At 49.0% G+C, this 20,069-nt stretch overlaps 1 protein-coding gene across 1 annotated transcript in view; it reads left to right on the top strand.

Annotated features, from left to right (window-relative positions):
- Positions 1 to 20,069, top strand: part of DNAH6 (dynein axonemal heavy chain 6) — a 3,261,518-nt gene that overhangs the window by 205,128 nt on the left and 3,036,321 nt on the right. The window contains 1 exon segment of the mRNA XM_029602297.1: positions 33 to 156. Within this exon segment, the coding sequence (XP_029458157.1) occupies positions 33 to 156 (124 nt within the window).

Here is a 20,069-nt window from a genome sequence, read left to right as displayed (position 1 = left end):
TACTGTACATCACTAATATTCTCTTTTTCTAGGTGACAAACCGTTTATCAGAATTCAGGGAGCTTGCAAAAGAAGTAGTTAGAAATGCTTGTCGAACAGCCTTACTTGAAGCTGGATTCAGACCTGATGATTACTTTTATGGATCAGTAAATACAGGTATATGAACACAAAAAATAACAGAATGAAAGACAAATAATATTTCTTTCAGTATCTTATAGTTATAATATTGCAGATTAAGGATGAAAGAAGAGGTCAATATTCAAAGGCATTTAGACAGAAAACTCACAAATAATTGGCAAGTTTTAGAATATTGAGCTACTTATCCAGGTAGATTTTAGCCGACTAAATCATTATCTGGCTAAAATCTAACCCCCCCCCCTCGTACCCCGTACCTCCAAGAGACCTACACGCCCAGCACTCCAAGGAACACTCCAAGCCCAATCTATTAAATCCTTTAAGCTTCCTCCACTATTAACAGAGCCTTTTCTCTGGCCGGCCCCACGATATGGAACTCTATGCCCCATGATATTCGCATTGAGACCTATACCCCCGCTTTCAAAAAGAAACTTAAAACCTGGCTCTTCCAACAAGCTTACTCCATCACACCCCCTATTACATAACTCCCCCCCGACCCTTACCCTTACTCGGATTTCCTGTTATGACCACCTCTATGCTTGTCGATTTGGTACTGTGCACTAATTCTGTATATAGTTTTGATGTAAATAGTTTTGATGTAAGGGCTCCCCCCTAATTTCAATTATATGTTTCCTAGTTCAGTATATTATCTGTTTTATGTAAGGGCCCCGCCCAATCGTTTTGTGTTCACTGTAAACCGATGCGATGTGCGAACGGTCATCGGTATAAAAGAAACGTTAAATAAATAAAATAAATAAATAAACTGGATAAATAAAGCAGAAATAGAGCCTGTGATAAAAAAAATGTGTATGTTTAGGTTAATTTCCTGTCTACCAAATTGCTTAGGCAATTCCACAAAGTGCGACCAGTATCACAGCACATGTCCATTTACGTAGCATGCGTTGATTTATCCTTGTGCGCTATTTGATTTCTCACAGGACAGCAGGATGGTTTGTCCTCACAAATGGGTGACATCGAGGATGGAGCCCACCACGGAAAACTTCTGTCAAAGTTTAACAGAACTTTGACTGGCCCCTACTGGGCATGCCAGCAAGGCACTGACCCTGCAGCACCAGGGGTCTCCCCTCAGTCTTCTTTTTTTTCCGCGCAGCAGTTGCCACGCGTTGAAAGGAGCTCTTCTTACCACGTTCCTGACAGGAATTCGGTTTTTCTTTCGAAGAAAATTTGCCCCTCGGGGTCTCCCTTCGACAATTTTTGTCACCTTCGCGAATCCGGTAAGTTTTTTGCCGTTTTTTATATCGACTGCCGTCGATTTTTGGCCCTCGAGGCCTGTTGGGCACTTAGCCGATCCCCGGCTAAATTTGGCCCTAGGCCATGGCGACGGGGTTCCGTCGTTGTCCGGATTGCACCCGGACTATGTCAATCACAGACCCCCATAGGGTTTGTGTTTTGTTGTTTGGGTAGTGAGCATGATGTCCTGACTTGCACCAAATGTGCCTTAATGACACCTAAGGGTCGCAAAGCCAGGATGGAGAAGATGGGGCTCCTCTTCCATGCACCCACCCCAACGCCATCGATAGCAATCGACGTCATCGGAACCGGCACCGTCGAAGTTGCACCACCACGTCAACCCTCCGGTGACCGTCCACCATCGATGACTTCCCGGCCATCGACTCCTGTCCCCTCCCCGGATGGGCGAGGAGATCGGAAGGACAAGCATCGCCATCGACGGCACAAGTCTCGGCCCGTCGAGGAATCCACAACCATCGACCTCTGAACAGGCGAGCCACCGACTAAAAGCCTCGGTCAGACCTGCACCGTCCACGTCTCGTTCGCAGCACCGAGGAAACCCTCACCCTCTCGTGGTGTGGGAGCCGTGATCCCACTGGTTACGGTGGTCCTCCGCTCTGCCTCAGCCTCCCTCTCCCGTCGAGCCGGGTATCGTTACCCCTGGTCTCCGGGCAGAACTGGACCGGCTGGTCCAGGAGGCCATCGAGAAAGCGATGCAAAGGTTCCAACCTCCACCGGCACCGTCTCCGGCATCGATTCCGGCACCGCCTCCGGCACCGACCCCGGCACCGACTCCGCCACCGAGGAGGGAACCGACCACCGAGCCTTTGGTGGACGCTCTAGCACCGCTACTGCGCCGCATGGAGGCACTTATGACGGCCCTTCCATCGGTGATTCCAGTAGCACCGACAACACCATCGTCTCCGACAGGATTCTCATCGGCAGGAGAAACACCGTTTCTGATTCCCCCGTCCGGGGTGGTCCCATCGGTGCCTTCGCATATCTCTCCACCGATCTATCCTTCGGCTCCATCGATTCCAAGACCGGCACCGATTCCATCGGCAGCCCCGAAGCCCTCGATGCCATTCCCAATTCCGCCTGCAGCACCGATTCCATCAAGGTTTCATTCGATGCCTTCGGATCCTCAACCAGGTCCTTCAGGGCTTCAAGCCCCACATGATCCTTACGATACCTGGGGTGATGATACATCTTCTGACACAGATTTACCTTCACCACCATCTCCTACAGAGAGTAGAAAACGATCTCCTCCTGAGGATCTCTCCTTTATTAATTTTGTAAAGGAGATGTCAGAAATTGTACCTTTTCAGCTGCAATCTGAGACCGATGACAGACACCAGATGATGGAACTGCTCCAATTTCTGGATGCTCCAAAAATCATCGCTTCCATCCCCATTCACCAGGTGTTTCTTGATCTTTTAAAGAAAAACTGGGAATCTCCTTCATCTGTGTCACCAGTTAACAAGAATGCTGACTCCACATACCTCGTCCAGTCAGCACCAGGGTTTCAGAAGCCTCAACTGGATCATCGCTCTGTTGTGGTTGAGTCCGCGCAAAAGAAGGCCAAGCGTCTAAAGCCACACTCTTCCACTCCACCTGTCAAGGACAATAAATTCCTGGATAGTGTGGGACGGAAAGTGTATCATGGGGCTATGTTAATTTCACGCATAGCTTCATATCAACTTTACATGACTCAATATAACAGAGCCATCCTTAAACAGATGAAAGACTACGCTGACACATTGCCGGACCAATACCAGCCACAGCTTCAAGCCCTTCTTAACAAAGGGTTTGAGGCAGGGAAGCACGAGATCAGAACGGCCTATGACATCTTCGACGCTTCCACAAAAGTTTCAGCTACTGCCATCTCTGCCAGACGTTGGGCTTGGTTAAAGTCATCCAACCTTCGCCCAGAGGTCCAGGATCGTCTAGCTGATTTACCCTGCTTAGGGGATAATTTGTTTGGAGAAAAAATTCAGCAGATTGTGGCAGAATTAAAAGATCACCACGAGACGTTGAAACAACTTTCATCTGTTCCATCTGAGGTGTCCTCCAAACAACCACCTAAGAAGGACTCTAAAAAGTCGTTCTTTCGGCCACGTCGTTACTATCCTCCATCGGCCAGGCCTCATCCTGCTCCATTCTCCAACAGACCTCAGCCACGTCAGCCTAGGAAACAAAGACCTGCTGTAGCCCCACCTCCTGGGCCTGCGGCGGGCCTTTGACTTCCCTGTACGGAGCACATGCCACATCCCACTCCCAGACATCCCTGTGGGGGGTCGACTGTACCACTTTTTACAACGCTGGCTACAGATCACCTCAGATCAGTGGGTGCTAGCAATTATCGCACAGGGTTACCACCTCAACTTCACAACTCTTCTGGCAGACTCCCCGCCTCTTCAAGCATGGAGTCTAACCAGCCATTTGACTCAATTACAACAGGAAGTATCCCTTCTTCTGCAATCAAATGCTATAGAACCCGTCCCTCCCTCTCAACGAGGGAAGGGATTCTATTCCAGGTACTTCCTAATACCAAAGAAATCAGGGGGGCTATGTCCTATTTTGGACCTTCGGGCCCTCAACAAATACCTTCACAAAGAAAAGTTCAAGATGGTAACCCTGGGCGCGCTGCTCCCTCTGCTGCAAAAGGGGGATTGGCTGTGCTCTCTCGACCTCAAGGACGCTTATACCCACATTGCGATTACACAATCCCATCGCAAGTATCTGCGGTTTCTGGTAGGCCGCGACCATTATCAATACCGGGTACTACCTTTCGGTCTGGCATCTGCTCCACGAGTCTTTACCAAATGTCTCGTAGTGGTAGCAGCATTCCTCAGGAAGGAAGGTGTCCACGTCTACCCCTACCTGGACGATTGGCTAGTCAGGGCCTCCACCCCTCAGATTGCTCAATCCTCCCTAAAGTTGACAATTCACACACTCCTTTCCTTAGGGTTTCTTGTCAATTACGAGAAATCTTGCTTAGTCCCATCTCAAACCTTATCCTTCATTGGAGCAGACTTGGACACCTTACAGGCAAAGGCCTACCTTCCTCATCACAGGGTCCAGACTCTCATGTCCCTAGCCCGCCAGCTCTAGTCTCAAAACACTGCCACGGCTCGCCAATTCCTCATTCTCCTAGGACATATGGCATCCTCGGTTCAAGTCACTCCCATGACCCGACTAGCCATGAGAGTAACACAATGGACTCTGCGACACCAATGGATTCAAGCTTTCAGCCCTCTGTCCTCCATAGTCACAGTTACACAAGCGCTACGCCTGTCTTTAACCTGGTGGACGACTCAGGTCAACCTCCTTCAGGGCTTACCTTTTCTCCTACCAGATCCTCAAGTAATCCTAACCACCGACGCTTCCCACATCGGTTGGGGAGCCCATGTGGACGATTTCCAAACCCAAGGGTTATGGTCACCAGAGGAAGCTGAACACCAGATACATTTCTTGGAACTTCGAGCAATCCGCTACGCGCTCAGAACTTTCAAAGATCATCTATTGAATCAGATAATCTTAATCCAGACAGACAACCAAGTGGCCATGTGGTACATAAACAAGCAGGGAGGCACAGGCTCCTTCCTTCTGTGTCAGGAAGCTGCGCAGATTTGGGCAGAAGCCCTCTCCCACTCCATGTACCTCAGGGCCACTTACCTACCGGGAGTAGACAATGTATTGGCAGACCAGCTGAACCGTGTCTTCCAACCGCACGAGTGGTCACCAGACCCTCTGGTAGCGACCTCTCTGTTTCGCAAGTGGGGTTCTCCCCGCATAGACCTCTTGCGTCCCCTCAGAACCACAAAGTGGACGATTACTGCTCTCTCATTCGAAGCCAGTACTCTCGGCCGAGGGATGCCTTCTCCCTCAAGTGGACGACAGGTCTGCTCTATGCATTCCCTCCACTTCCCTCTTCTGTCAAGGACTCTCGTGAAGCTTCGCCAGGACGGAGGAACCATGATCCTGATAGCACCCCACTGGCCACGCCAGGTGTGGTTTCCCATACTCCAGGATCTCTCCATCCGCAGGCACATCCCTCTGGGAATGGGATCTTCTATCTGCTCACTCAAAACGACGGATGCCTCCTCCATCCCAACCTCCAGGCCTTGTCCCTGACGGCATGGATGTTGAAAGGTTAGTCCTTCAGCCTTTTAACCTTTCGGATTCGGTTCTCGTGTCCTGATAGCTTCACGAAAGCCCTCCACCAGAAGATCCTATTCATATAAATGGAAAAGGTACACATCATGGTGCACTTCTCAGTCCCTTGATCCCCTTTCCTGTCCAATCTCTAAGTTCTTGGACTATTTATGGCATCTATCAGAATCCGGTCTTAAAACCTCTTCTATGGGTGTATCCTGATCTTACTAGATCAAACACAAGCTACGCAGGAAGGAATTCCTTGCCTTAAAAGAAAGGGTCACAGCATGGGGGCCCGTTTTGTATTAAAATTTCCCTGTAAGGCTGTGTTTAGGTATCAAAGTAATAATTATATCTTCTTTGACCCTAAACAACTGCGAGATTTCTTGGTGGGACATCCTAGTATTACTCCAGAAGTGTAATTGGCAAAAGGAAAAATGGTACCTGCCTATCATTTTCCTAGTATTCCTTATTGCAATTTTATTTGCTCCTTTGTTCTACTTGCCCCCAAATTTCCTATATTAAGGTATAATTTCCTTTGTTGCATATTGTATGCTCTAAAATGAAGAAGGTGTGTAACCTTGTTGCCCTATTATGTTACCCGTATTTTCTTTGTGCTTATTTCATATATTGTATGTGAAAAAACTTGAGAAATAAAAAAAAAAAAAAAAAAAAAAAACCCTCTTCTATTAGGATGCATGTCAGTGCGGTAGCCGCTTTCCATAAAGGTATAGAGGGTGTTCCTATTTCAGTACAACCCCTGGTAACACGCTTTCTTAAGGCTTGCTCCATCTGAAGCCACCTTTACGTCCTCCGGCCCCATCTTGGGACCTTAATCTGGTTCTTGGTCGCCTTATGAAGCCACCATTTGAACCTCTCCACTCCTGTGACCTGAAATATCTCACATGGAAAGTGTTATTCCTTTGGCTATCCACTTCAGCTCGCAGGGTTAGTGAGTTACAGGCCCTAGTTACCTATCCGCCTTACACTAAGCTCCTGCAAGAACAGGGCGGTACTCCGCACTCACCCTAAATTTTTACCTAAGGTAGTTTCTGAGTTTCATATCAATCAATCCATCATACTACCTATCTTTTTCCCAGGCCCCCACTCCAACTCCGGGGAACAGACTCTGCACTACCCTAGGACTGCAAACGAGCTCTAGCTTTTATCTAGACCGTACACTTGCGCACAGGAGAAGCACTCAATTGTTTGTCTCTTTCCATCCTAACAAGTTAGGACAACCTGTGGGGTAAGCAGGCTCTTTCCTCCTGGTTGGCGGACTGCATTTCTTTTTGCTATCAGCAAGCTGGCATTCCTTTTCAAGACCGTGTAAAAAGCACACTCTGTGGGGCCATGGCGACTTCGGTAGCACACCTTCGATCGGTGCCCGCTTCCTGACATCTGTAAAGCTGCAACCTGGAGTTCTCTCCATACCTTTGCAGCCCACTATTGTTTGGACAAAGCTGGAAGACAGGACTCCATCTTCGGCCAATCTGTCTTGCGTAACCTTTTTCCAACCTGATGTACCAACACCCTTCCACCTTCCCGGTAGGGTGCGGATGCCCTTTACCAAATTCCACCCCAGTTGTTGTGCCTGTTGCACGTCGTTGGGGGCATTTGGTGCAAGTCAGGACATCCTCAGCTCGGTACTCACCCATTTGTGAGGACAACCATCCTGCTTGTCCTGTGAGAAAGCAAATGTTGCTTACCTGATGTAACAGGTGATCTCACAGGACAGCAGGATGTTAGTCCTCACGAAACCCGCCCGCCACCCCGCGGTGTTGGGTTCGTTTTAGTTTTTACTTTTTAGGCACTGCCTGTAGCTTGTGAAAATCAGACTGAGGGGGAGACCCCTGCTGGCTGCAGGGTCAGTGCCTTGCTGGGCATGCCCAGTAGGGGCCAGTCAAAGTTCCTGTTAAACTTTGACAGAAGTTTTCCGTGGTGGGCTCATCCTCGATGTCACCCATTTGTGAGGACTAACATCCTGCTGTCTGTGAGAACACCTGTTACATCAGGTACGCAACATTTGCTATACCAGTTGCCTCTTTGGGAGAGGGAGAGGGAGAGGAGAGCAATTTAATAGGAATAATAGGGACTAGCACTGCAGATGGGCACATTCTAACTCAGAGTAGGTTTGGGGGTAGTAGTGATACATACACAGAAGAATTAACTGTAAATTTGAATTCATTGAATCGTTGACAGGTACAACAAGAGGAGTTGATTTCGTACAATGCAGACTCTATCTAGAGACTGTAATAGCATTGGGGTAGATTTTTAAAAAATCAGCGCGTTCGTGGTACTTTTGTTTGCGCACCAGGCGCAAACAAAAGTACGCTGGATTTTATAAGATACGCGCGTAGCCCGCGCGTTATCTTCTAAAATCCTGGATCGGCGTGCGCAAGGCTGCCGATTTTGGGCAGCCGGCGCGCGCCGAGCCGCGCAGCCTGTCACCGTTCCCTCCGAGGCCGCTCCGAAATCGGGAAGCGGCCTCGGAGGGAACTTACTTTCGCCCTCCCCTCACCTTCCCCTCCCTTCCCCTACCTAACCCACCTCCCCGGCCCTATCTAAACCCCCCCCCCCCCCCACCTTTATCCATGGATTTACGCCTCCTGAAGGCAGGCATGACAGGCAAGCGGCAAGACAAGTGGCATTGAACATCCTACAGCACACAATGAAGGGGGAACATATCAAGCAGAAAGACTAGCACAACACACTGAGGAACCATGTATAGTGGCAAGAACACCACAAGGAGTTAAGTGAGTCATCTGGTGTATGCAGCAAAGCAGAGTGGCAGAAAAGCTGATAGGTGGCAAGACAGGCTGGCAGAGTGGGGAGGTAGTCTGGTCCCTGTGGTTTTTGATAGGGGAAAGACAGGCTGGCCCAGGAGAGAGTTCCCTTTCCTTTGTGTAGGAAAGGACTCCTAGAAAGGGTTCAACCCTAGAGTGGGGTGTTTCCGTTGGCGTCTAGTGAATACCCAGAAGCTACTGACTATACTTACGCACTTCAGCTGATGACAAAGGAACTTGAAGAGCTCTCAGAAATAAGAAAACTGCTACTCAAGTCCAAATCTACAATATCAACCTATGTTGACTTTGTCCCATACAGTGCCTCTGTAAACAATGGGAACACCAGAGGATCAACTAGAGTACAACTACCCACCAGTTTTCTATAGCCACTAGAAAACATTAATGTAGCAACTAAGAACATCTTGGGAAAATGGCCCGTATTATGAAGGTCATGAAAACTATATCCTAGCTCCAGGCTGGACAGACAGGCACAGCGTTAGAGGTCGAGCCCTGGAGGGACGTAAGGCCTGGACGGACAGGCACAGTGTTAGAGGATATAAACCCTTGTAGGGAAGTAAGTGGCCTGCATGGACAGGCACAGCATTAGAGGTCAGGCCTTGTAGGGACGTAAGGCCTTGACAGTGGACGGATAGGCCACAGCGTTAGAGGTCAAGCCCTTGTAGGGATGTAAGGCCTAGACAGACAGGCACAGCGGTCGAGGACAGAGGTCAATCCCAACAAGTGACATAAGGGGCTTGGACAGACAGACAAAGCAATCGAGGTCAAACACTTGTAGGAACACAAGGCCTGGACTGACAGGCAAAGCAGTCGAGGACAGGAAGTCAATCCCACCTAGGGACATAAGGCCTGCGACTGACAGGCACAGCAATCGAGGTCCAACACTTGTAGGAACACAAGGCCTGGACTGACAGGCAAAGCAAGTGAGGACAGAAGTCAATCCCACCTAGGGACATAAGAACTGGACTGACAGGCAAAGCAGTCGAGGTCAAACACTTGTAGGAACACAAGGCCTGGACTGACAGGCAAAGCAGTCGAGGTCCAACATTTGTAGGAACACAAAGCCTGGACTGACAGGCAAAGCAGTCGAGGACAGAAGTCAATCCCACCTAGGGACATAAGGACTGGACTGACAGGCAAAGCAGTCGAGGTCAAACACTTGTAGGAACACAAGGCCTGGACTGACAGGCAAAGCAAGTCGAGGTCAAACACTTGTAGGAACACAAGGCCTGGACTGACAGGCAAAGCAGTCGAGGACAGAAGTCAATCCCACCTAGGGACATAAGGACTGGACTGACAGGCACAGCAATCGAGGTCAAACACTTGTAGGAACACAAGGCCTGGACTGACAGGCAAAGCAGTCGAGGACAGAAGTCAATCCCAGCTAGGACATAAGGCCTGGACTGACAGGCACAGCAATCGAGGTCAAACACTTGTAGGAACATAAGGCCTGGACATGTTGACGGTCAGGCACAGCGTTTCATGTCAGGTACATGTGCTGCAGTGCTTATATTATCTAGAGCATAGGAGGCAATTGGAGCTGCTGCAAGGCTTTGAATTGCTTTTATTCATCTTGCCATTCACAGGGAAAATTTGGAAACCAAGCAAAGGCATGTTTACTTTCAAAAACACTAGCATTCCATCAACTCTGGTGCCAAGCCTTGACCGGTGAGGGCTCATGATATCCCCTGTCATGAAAAGACACGTTCACTGGGCACACTGGTTGGTGGACATAACAGATATCGCTGAATCCACTTTGGCTAGGTGTGGCCAGACAGTGGACTTGTGTGCCCAATATGCCCAGCGGATCTGTCTGCATTTTCTCTATCGGCTCTGAGAGATACCGTGTCACTGACAGCTGTGCTGGTGTCTCCTTTGCTTGGGCGGGCTCAGAGTCACTCATGCCAGCTGCTTTCTCTCTCGCCCATTGCACAACTGATGAATCTTTATGGGCAACATGCCTTGGGTTTGACGTGGAGGAGGAGGTACTATCTGTAGCTGACACAGTGCTGCTCGCTTGGGCTAGCAGCACAACTCTCTGACGTGCCTGCTGTTTCCACCTCTGCTTCAAGCCTAATCTGTCTCCGCCTATGGCGCTCCTGTTCACGGACTTTGCTAACAGCAGCTCCTTCACAAATGACAGACAATTGGACTGTAGGGCGAGTTTACCTTTCACACGGGGATCACAGACTGAGGTGAGCATGTATGTGTGGTCGTCTGTTAAAGGCCTTAATCTGTCTTTCACCTGCTGCTGCAAAACGTCCAGACACTGCAGCACCTCAGCTGTCATTCTCTCTTCCTGTTTAAAGGCCTCCAAATGTTCATCCAGGAAATTAACTATAGGGATGATGTCAGCCAAGGTGGCACTTCTGGAACTCAGCTCCTCTGTGACATCCTTGAAGGGCTGCAGGATTTTTACCAGCTGACTCATGACTAACCAATCATGATGCCCTAGGGAATTCTGCACACCTATGTCCATTGTACCAGAAAGTTCATGAAGGGGTGTCTGCAGCTCCAGGAACCTCTCCAGCATCATAAAGGTGGAATTCCACCGGGTGGCAATGTCTTGAATGAGACGCTTGTGAGGCATATCCAAATCAGTCTGCTTTTGTCGGAGAACCTGCCCCGCCTTGACACTTCTGTGGAAGTGTGCTGCTATGTTCCTGCACTTCTGTTTAACCTATGCAGGTATTCATTCTCTTTGTCATTGGACTCCAAGCCCAGAGCTGACTTCACTACCAGGTGCAGAGTTGTGCAAAACATCGGATGTTCTTAAAGCGCCCTCGGTTATTGCCTTAACCATGTTTGCACCATTGTCTGTGACAAAGAACCCTGCCTGCGTTTTCCTGTCTCGCTGGTGTAGTTGCCAGCCCTCCAGCATCTGTCTGATGCATGCTAAATATTGGCTGCGGTATGGGCCTGGTCCGTCAGGTGGTGTGCAGTAAAGCCCACCTCCACCCTGATACTTCTTCAGTAATAGAGCTGCTGGCTGCCCCTGCCTCAGCCATGTCCCACCAGTGTGCTGTCAGAGAGAGGTAAGAGTGTGCAGCATTCATGGCGGTCCAGATATCGCAGGTGAAATGCACTCTTCCCTCTGCCTTAGCTAGCAGTGCTTGCATGCGACTGCGACACTGCTTGTACAGGCTGGGGATGACCTTTCTACTAAATGTGGTTCTGCAGGGGATTTTGTAATTTGGAAGTACGACCTTCAAAAAACGCTTGAAACCCACATTCTCCACTAACTGCAAGGGCTGGTCATCAAGGGCAATCATTTCCCCAATGGTCCTGGTTACAACTTTTGAGGCTGCCTGCCTCCTACCCCGGGATAGCGTTACTGCACTCCACCCCATTTCCTCCATGGTGGATTGTCGCTTCTCCACATGTCAGGGGGTCTGGCCTGCCACCTGACTGCTAGAAGGGATGAGGGCGTGGGCTGACTCTGCTGCTTTCCTACCACTGCACACTGGTTGGAAGGGGTCCCCCACTGGTACTGCCACCATCCCCAGATGGCAGTAATCTTGTTGGGTGTTGCCTCTTCATATGATGGTTCATGCCAAAATTAGATAGATGTCCCATTTGCTTGCCTCTGCTAATATCCCTGGCACAGTAATTACACCGAGCATAACGGGTCTTCCTCACTTTAAAGTGTCTCCAGATCGGAGATGTCTTTCGTGATCCTCCCCTCTCTAACACCTTGGGGGTGGATGCTGGCACTGGAGCTGAGGTAGTGGGTGCACCCTGAGAAGCAATGCCAGAGGGGGCCTCAGTCACCCTCTGTGCCTGTGCTGACTGCTCTTCCTCCTCCTCGTTATCACTTTCATCTCTCCCCTGCTGCACATTTGTGGAGGCTAAGACAGGACTAACTGATTCTACCGAAGATTCGTCAGCTATTACTTCTTCTTCTCTGATGAGAATCCCACACAAGAAGATTCTTCATCTGAATCAGAAGCAAACAGTGACTGCGCTACCTTGTCAACGCTAAGTGTTAGTCGAGACTTCTGTCCCCTGCTGCTTTTGGGTGTCTACATTTTGTCTGGCATGACTCTGCCTCCCCTTCCCTCACCTCCAAAACTACAGGGCCAGAAACAAGTGGTGGTGATGGCGATGTATCATGGTCAGATTTCATTTTTTTTGGCATGGAACTGCCATCCCCTACAAAGTTTAGAGCGACAGTTGCCTTTTTAGCTGTACTGGTGGTGTTGCACTAGTGTCTTTTGAGGTGCCTCCTCTGCCAGTCCCAATCACTCGACTACATCTCTCTTTCCCTGACATTATGGATTTAATGTCACTGAGTAGTAACACTGCCCACTGTCACGGTGCCTGGCTGTGCACTAATGTGTGTGGCGTGCACACAGAAGCTGCTTGCTTGTAAGCACAAAAGAGGCAGACTCCCTGGGCACTTGACTGCACAGACCCACCAATAGTTAGGATCAGTCTGTTAAAGCTACCCACTGCCCACTGTCACGGTGCCTGGCTGTGCACTAATGTGTGTGGGTGCACACAGAAGCTGCTTGCTTGTAAGCACAAAAGAGGCAGACTCCCTGGGCACTTGACTGCACAGACCCACCCAATAGTTAGGATCAGTCTGTTAAAGCTACCCACTGCCCATGTCACGGTGCCTGGCTGTGCACTAATGTGTGTGGTGCACACAGAAGCTGCTTGCTGTAAGCACAAAAGAGGCAGACTCCCTGGGCACTTGACTGCACAGACCCAGCCTGTTAAACTGCCCAGTGAAGCCCAGTGCACTGAGAGACTAAGTAATTGGAATTAAAAAAAATCTGTTTAAAAAAGCAGGAATTTTTGTCACTCCAGAAAAATGGATGAAATTGAAAATAATATATCTCTCCAAGCCAGCCCAACACCCTAAATGGTGGTCAGTGCTAGCTGACCTAGCACAGCTTCTCTTCTCAGTCAGAGATGACCAAAATAAACAGCTTGAAAGAAACAGGACTAGCTGTAGCTGACCCTGGCACTGCAGCAAAACAAAGAATAATTAGCTTTTTCTTTCCTTAACTAGCTTAACTAGCCTATCTCTCTTAGTTCAGCCTCCTCCCTCTGCCACCAGCCCCTCCCCACAGCATCGCTGGAAATAAATGCATGTTTTTCCTCGTGCTCATCTTATATAGTGCTGGCTCATCAGTAAAATCGACAGAGAGCACTGAATGACAGCGCGATTGGCTGCATTCAGTGCATGTCACAAAATGTCAGCGCGGATACGCTGCATTCAGGTATCCATGCCGACCTGTCCGACCCTTTCCTGTGAGTCACTGTGACTCACAGGAAAGGGTCAGACAGGTCGGCATGGATACCAGAATGTAGGGCAGGGGCGCTGCCATTTTGTGCAAATCATAGGTAGCTAATAGCTAATGGGGGCGAAGAAAAGTGCGCACTGCTGGGCGCACCGAATTAAACGGATAATAAGTTAAATACGTGGGGAGTCGTGATGCGTTTCGCCTCCCCACGTATTTAATGGATAGGACAAAATACGTTGCGGATCGCCAATACGTCGAAAACGGATGCACACCCCTATCAGTTCCATTGGTGCAGGAGGCTAAGGCTTCTTCAGTCTTATTGGCATATAAGCATAGTGTTTCTTCCACCATGGAAGAAAGAGCTATGGTGCAGAAGATGGTTTTACTGGCAATGGCAGTGGGTGCTGGTCAGCAAAATACATCAGCATGATCGTCACAAAGTGTGCCAAAGCCTGCTGCTAAGCAGTTGCAGCCACTGCATCTAAAGTTCGTTTTCATTGTTTCTGGCATCAGCAGCCCTCAGTGAAGATGTACTAATCTGGGTTTCTGAAGAGCATGCCTTTCCTCCAACTCCAGGGCAATCAGTGGAAGCCCAACTGTCAGAGCTAGTGTAGAATTTATTTGCCTCCATAAGCTCTGAAGACCGGAGAGTGAAGTTGTAAGCAGCCGGGGCTGCTTGCTCCAGGTCTTCGAGAAGAACTGGACCGGATTGTTCAGGAGGCCATCGACAAGGCGATGCAATGATTTCAGGTTCCTCCGGCACCAACATCAGCACCGCTTGCGGAACCGATCATCGACCCGATTCCGGCAGCGCTGGCACTGCTGCTCTCCAGGATGGAAGCTCTTATGGCCGCTTTTCCACCAATGGATCCCGGGTCTCCGATGGCTCCGGAGCCCTCCCCACTTACAGTGTCATTGGGAGGAGAAACACCGTTCCACATCCCTCCATTGGGAGTTCTGCCTCAGCCATCGATGCCGATACGTCCCTCGCCACCGATCCAACCATCGGTGCCGATATGTCCATTGGCGCCACCGAGCCATCCATCGATGCCCTCGATGCCTGCACAGGTGCCTTCGATGCCTTCATTGGTGCCTCCGATAATTCCTCCGATTCCTTCGGATCCTAGACCGGGACCTTCAGGTATTCCACCACCTTGTCCCCCTCTAGTTCCTAGAGGGACATGTGCTGATTCTTATGATACCTGGACTGATGATTCCTCAACAGACACCGATGATTTACCTTCACCACCTTCACCCACTGAAAGTAGGAAGTGTTCTCCTCCAGAGGACCTCTCCTTTATAAACTTTGTGAAGGAAATGTCTAAATTGGTTCCCTTCCAATTACAGACTGAACAAGATGATAGGCATCAGATGATGGAGTTGCTCCAATTCCTGGATGCTCCCAAGGTAATCACCTCAGGGATCTGTACTTGGACCGGTGCTTTTTCAATATATATATAAATGATCTGGAAAGGAATACGACGAGTGAAGTTATCAAATTTGCAGATGATACAAAATTATTCAGAGTAGTTAAATCACAAGCAGACTGTGATACATTACAGGAGGACCTTTCAAGACTGGAAGATTGGGCATCCAAATGGCAGATGAAATTTAATGTGGACAAGTGCAAGGTGTTGCATATAGGGAAAAATAACCCTTGCTGTAGTTACACAATGTTAGGTTCCATATTAGGAACTACCACCCAGGAAAAAGATCTAGGCATCATAGTGGATAATACTTTAAAATTGTCGGTTCAGTGTGTTGCAGCAGTCAAAAAAGCAAATAGAATGTTAGGAATTATTAGGAAGGGAATGGTTAATAGAACTGAAAATGTCATAATGCCTCTATATCGCTCCATGGTGAGACCGCACCTTGAATACTGTGTACAATTCTGGTTGCCGCATCTCAAAAAAGATATAGTTGCGATGGAGAAGGTACAGAGAAGGGCAACCAAAATGATAAAGGAGATGGAACAGCTTCCCTATGAGGAAAGGCTGAAGAGGTTAGGGCTGTTCAGCTTGGAGAAGAGACAGCTGAGGGGGGATATGATAGAGGTCTTTAAGATCATGAGAGGTCTTGAACGAGTAGATGTGACTCGGTTATTTACACTTTCGAATAATAGAAGGACTAGGGGGCATTCCATGAAGTTAGCAAGTAACACATTTAAGACTAATTGGAGAAAATTATTTTTCACTCAACGCACAATAAAGCTCTGGAATTTGTTGCCAGAGGAGGTGGTTAGTGCAGTTAGTGTAGCTGGGTTCAAAAAAGGTTTGGATAAGTTCTTGGAGGAGAAGTCCATTAATGGCTATTAATCAATTATACATAGGGAATAGCCACTGCTATTAATTGCATCAGTAGCATGGGTTCTTCTTAGTGTTTGGGTAATTGCCAGGTTCTTGTGGCCTGGTTTTGGCCTCTGTTGGAAACAGGATGCTGGGCTTGATGGACCCTTGGTCTGACCCAGCATGGCAATTTCTTATGTTCTTATGTTCTTATTCCCATCCATCAAGTCCTTCTGGATCTCCTTAAGAAGAACTGGGAACATCCTGGCTCCATTGCTCCAGTACACAGGAAAGCTGACATTACCTATTTGGTGCAGTCAGCTCAAGGTTTTCAGAAATCACAACTGGATCACCACTCTGTCATGGTGGAGTCTGCACAGAAGAGAGCGAAGAGGTCAAAGCCTCAATCCTCTGTTTCCCCTGGCAAGGAACAGAAGTTCCTAGATACCATTGGTCGCTGAGTCTTCCAAGGGTCAATGCTCATCTCCTGAATTGCCGCCTATCAACTTTATATGACCCAATATAACAGAGTCATTTTTAAGCAGTTTCAAGAACAATTACAAACCCTAGTAAACAAGGGTTTTGAGGCAGGCAAACATGAGATCAGAACATCTTATGACATCTTTGATACTTCTACTAGAGTATCTGAGCTGCTATTTTGGCGAGACGGTGGGTCTGGCTCAAGTCTTCTGACCTTTGCCCGGAAGTACAAGATAGGTTATCTGTCCTGCCTTGTGTCGGAGATAATCTGTTTGGCGAACAGATTCAACGGACGGTGGCGGAACTAAAGGACCATCATGAAACCCTAAGAAAGTTCTCTCTAATGCCTTCCGACTTCTCTTCAAAACAGCCCTTCAGAAAGTACTCTAAGACGTCCTTCTTCCGCCCAAACAAGTCTTACCCGCCACCAACCAGATCCCGTGCCACGAGACCTTATGAAAAACTGAAGTCTCGTCAAACACGTAAACAAAAGCCACAAGCAGCTCCTCAACCAGGGCCTGCTTCAGGTTTTTGACTTCCACCTAGAGAGCAGCAGCCAGATTCCTCTGCCTCACATACCAGTGGGATGTCCATTGTGCCACTTCCACAAAATATGGCACTCAGTCACCTCTGACCAATGGGTATTGGCAATAATTGCTCATGGTTACCATCTGAATTTTCTCTCCGTGCCACCGGACTCCCCACCTCTGCCGATGTGGAGAACATCCGATCACTCCATTCTTCTGGATCAAGAGGTCTCCCTCCTTCTCCAGTCCAAGGCAGTAGAACCCGAACCATACTCTCAGCAAGGCCTAGGGTTCTATTCCTGGTATTTTCTAATCCCCAAAAAATCGGGAGGCGTCCGTCCTATTCTGGACCTACGTGCCCTCAACAAGTACCTCCAGCGAGAAAGGTTCAAGATGGTCACCTTGGGCTCGCTTCTACCTCTTCTACAAAGAGGAGACTGGCTCTGCTCTCTGGACCTCCAGGACGCATACACTCATATTGCGATAACTCCAGCTCATCGCAATTACCTGAGGTTTCTAGTAGGTCTCAAGCATTATCAATATCGAGTGCTTCTATTTGGCCTAGCGTCTGAGCCACGAGCCTTTACAAAATGCCTCGTAGTCATCGCAGCCTTCCTCAGAACCCAAGGTGTTCAAGTCTACCCCTACCTATGACAAATCCTACCTAGTCCCATCTCAAAGCTTGTCGTTCATTGGGGCAGATTTGGGCACCTTACAGGCAAAGGCTTTCCTGCCTCGACAATGAGCACTGACTCTTGCATCTCTTTCTCACTAGCTGCAGTCTCAGCACTCCGCGACTGCACGCCAATTTCCCGTCCTCCTGGGACACATGGCGACCTCAGTCCATGTCACACCAATGGCCCGCTTGGCCATGAGACTCATGCACTGGATTCTGAGGTCTCAATGGACTCAATCCATTCAGCCCCTGTCGACTGTTGTCCACGTCACCGACTCACTCTGTCTGTCTCTCGCCTGGTGGGGAAAAATCAGATCAATCCTCCAGGGCTTGCCCTTCCAGGCTCCAGACCCTCAAATCACTCTCACCACCGACGCTTCCTACCTCGGTTGGGGAGCCCACATGGCCGATCTGCAGAAACAAGGATCTTGGTCTCCAGAGGAAGTCAAACACCAAATAAATTTCCTGGAACTTCGAGCAATCAGATATGCTCTCAGGGCATTTCAGGATCGCCTCTCAAATCAAGTCATCCTGATTCAGACGGACAACCAGGTGGCCATGTGGTACATCAACAAATAGGGAGGCACAGGCTCCTGCTTTCTGTGTCAGGAAGCTGCGCAGATTTTGGCGGAAGCTCTCTCCCATTCGATGTACCTCAGGGCCACCTGGTTTCCGGTAGTGGACAATGTGCTGACAGACAAGCTGAGTCACGTCTTTCAACCGCACGAGTGGTCTCTAACCCCTCGTTAGCGAACTCCATCTTCCAACAATGGGGATATCCTCGGATAGATCTCTTTGCGTCCCCACAAAACCGCAAAGTGGAGAACTACTGCTCTCTCATTCGCAGCAAACTCTCTCAACCCAGAGACGCGTTCTCCCTCTCATGGGCAACCAGTCTGCTCTATGCATTCCCTCCACTTCTTCTTCTCTTGAAGACTCTCGTGAAGTTACGTCAGGACAAGGAACCATGATCCTGATAGCACCTCACTGGCCACTCCAAATGTGGTTCCAATACTTCAGGATCTCTCCATCCGCAGGCACATTCCCTTGGGAAAGGACCCGCTTCTGATCACTCAAAATGACGGGTGCCTACGCCATCCCCAATTTTCAAGCCTTGTCCCTGACGGCATGAATGCTGAAAGGTTAATCCTTCAGCCACTTAACCTTTCTGAACCTGTTTCCCGTGTCTTGGTTGCTTCACGGAAGCCTTCCACGAGAAAAGCTTATTCTTACAAATTGAAAAGGTTCACGTCATGGTGCTCTTCTCAGTCCCTTGACCCCTTTTCCTGTCCAATCCCAAAGTTTCTGGACTATCTCTGGCATCTATCAGAGTCAGGTCTTAAGACTTCTTCCATCAGAATGCATGTCAGTTTGGTAGCCGCCTTCCATAAAGGTGTCGGGGATGTCCCTATATCAGTCATACAACCCCTTGTAACACGCTTTTTGAAGGGCTTGCTCCACATCAAGCCTCCGCTATGTCCTCCGGCCCCTTCTTGGGACCTTAATCTGGTCCTGGGTCGGCTTATGAAACCACCATTCGAGCCACTTCACTCTTGTGAACTTCGATATCTCACATGGAAAGTGATTTTCCTTTTGGCAATCACTTCAGCTCGCAGAGTTAGTGAATTGCAGGCTCTAGTTACCTATCCGCCTTACACTAAACTTCTGCAGGACCGGGCGGTACTCCATACTCACCCTAAATTCTTACCTAAGGTAGTTTTGGATTTTCATCTCAATCAATCCATCATACTAATTACCTTTTTTCCCAGGCCCCATGCCAATCTAGGAGAACAGGCTCTGCATACCCTTGACTGTAAACGGGCTCTAGCATTTTACTTAGACCGTACAGCTGCCCACAGGGAAAGCACTCAATTGTTCATCTCTTTCCACCCTAACAAATTGGGGAAGCCTGTGGGTAAGCAGACTCTCTCCTCCTGGTTGGCGGACTGCATATCCTTCTGCAATCAGCAAGCAGGCATTCCATTTCAAGACCGTGTTAAAGCACACTCTGTGAGGGCCATGGCGACTTCACTAGCACACCTACGATTGGTGCCGCTTCCTGACATTTGCAGGGCTGTCACCTGGAGTTCTCTCCACACCTTTGCAGCCCACTATTGCTTGGACAAAGCCGGAAGACAAGATTCCTTCTTCGGCCAGTCTGTCCTTCGTAACCTCTTTACAACACCCTTCCGCCTGCCCGGTGGGGTTCAGGATGCCCTCTACCAAATTCCACCCCAGTTGTTGTGCCTGTTGCACGCCTTTAGGTACATTTGCTGCATGTTCGGACATCCTTTAGCTCGGTACTCAACCCATATGTGAGGACTACCATCTTGCTTGTCCGTGGAGAAAGCAAATGTTGCTTACCTGTAACAGGTGTTCTCACAAGACAGCAGGATGTAGTCCTCACAAACCCGCCTGCTGCCCCGCGGTATTGGGTTCGTAACGTTTTATTATTTTATTTTTCGGCACTGCCTTAGCTTTTAAATAAGATTGAAGGGGGG

This window comes from Rhinatrema bivittatum, chromosome 1, assembly GCF_901001135.1.
Source record: "Rhinatrema bivittatum chromosome 1, aRhiBiv1.1, whole genome shotgun sequence".
In the NCBI taxonomy this organism is placed as follows: domain Eukaryota; kingdom Metazoa; phylum Chordata; class Amphibia; order Gymnophiona; family Rhinatrematidae; genus Rhinatrema; species Rhinatrema bivittatum.
This window is presented reverse-complemented; position numbering and strand designations above follow the sequence as displayed.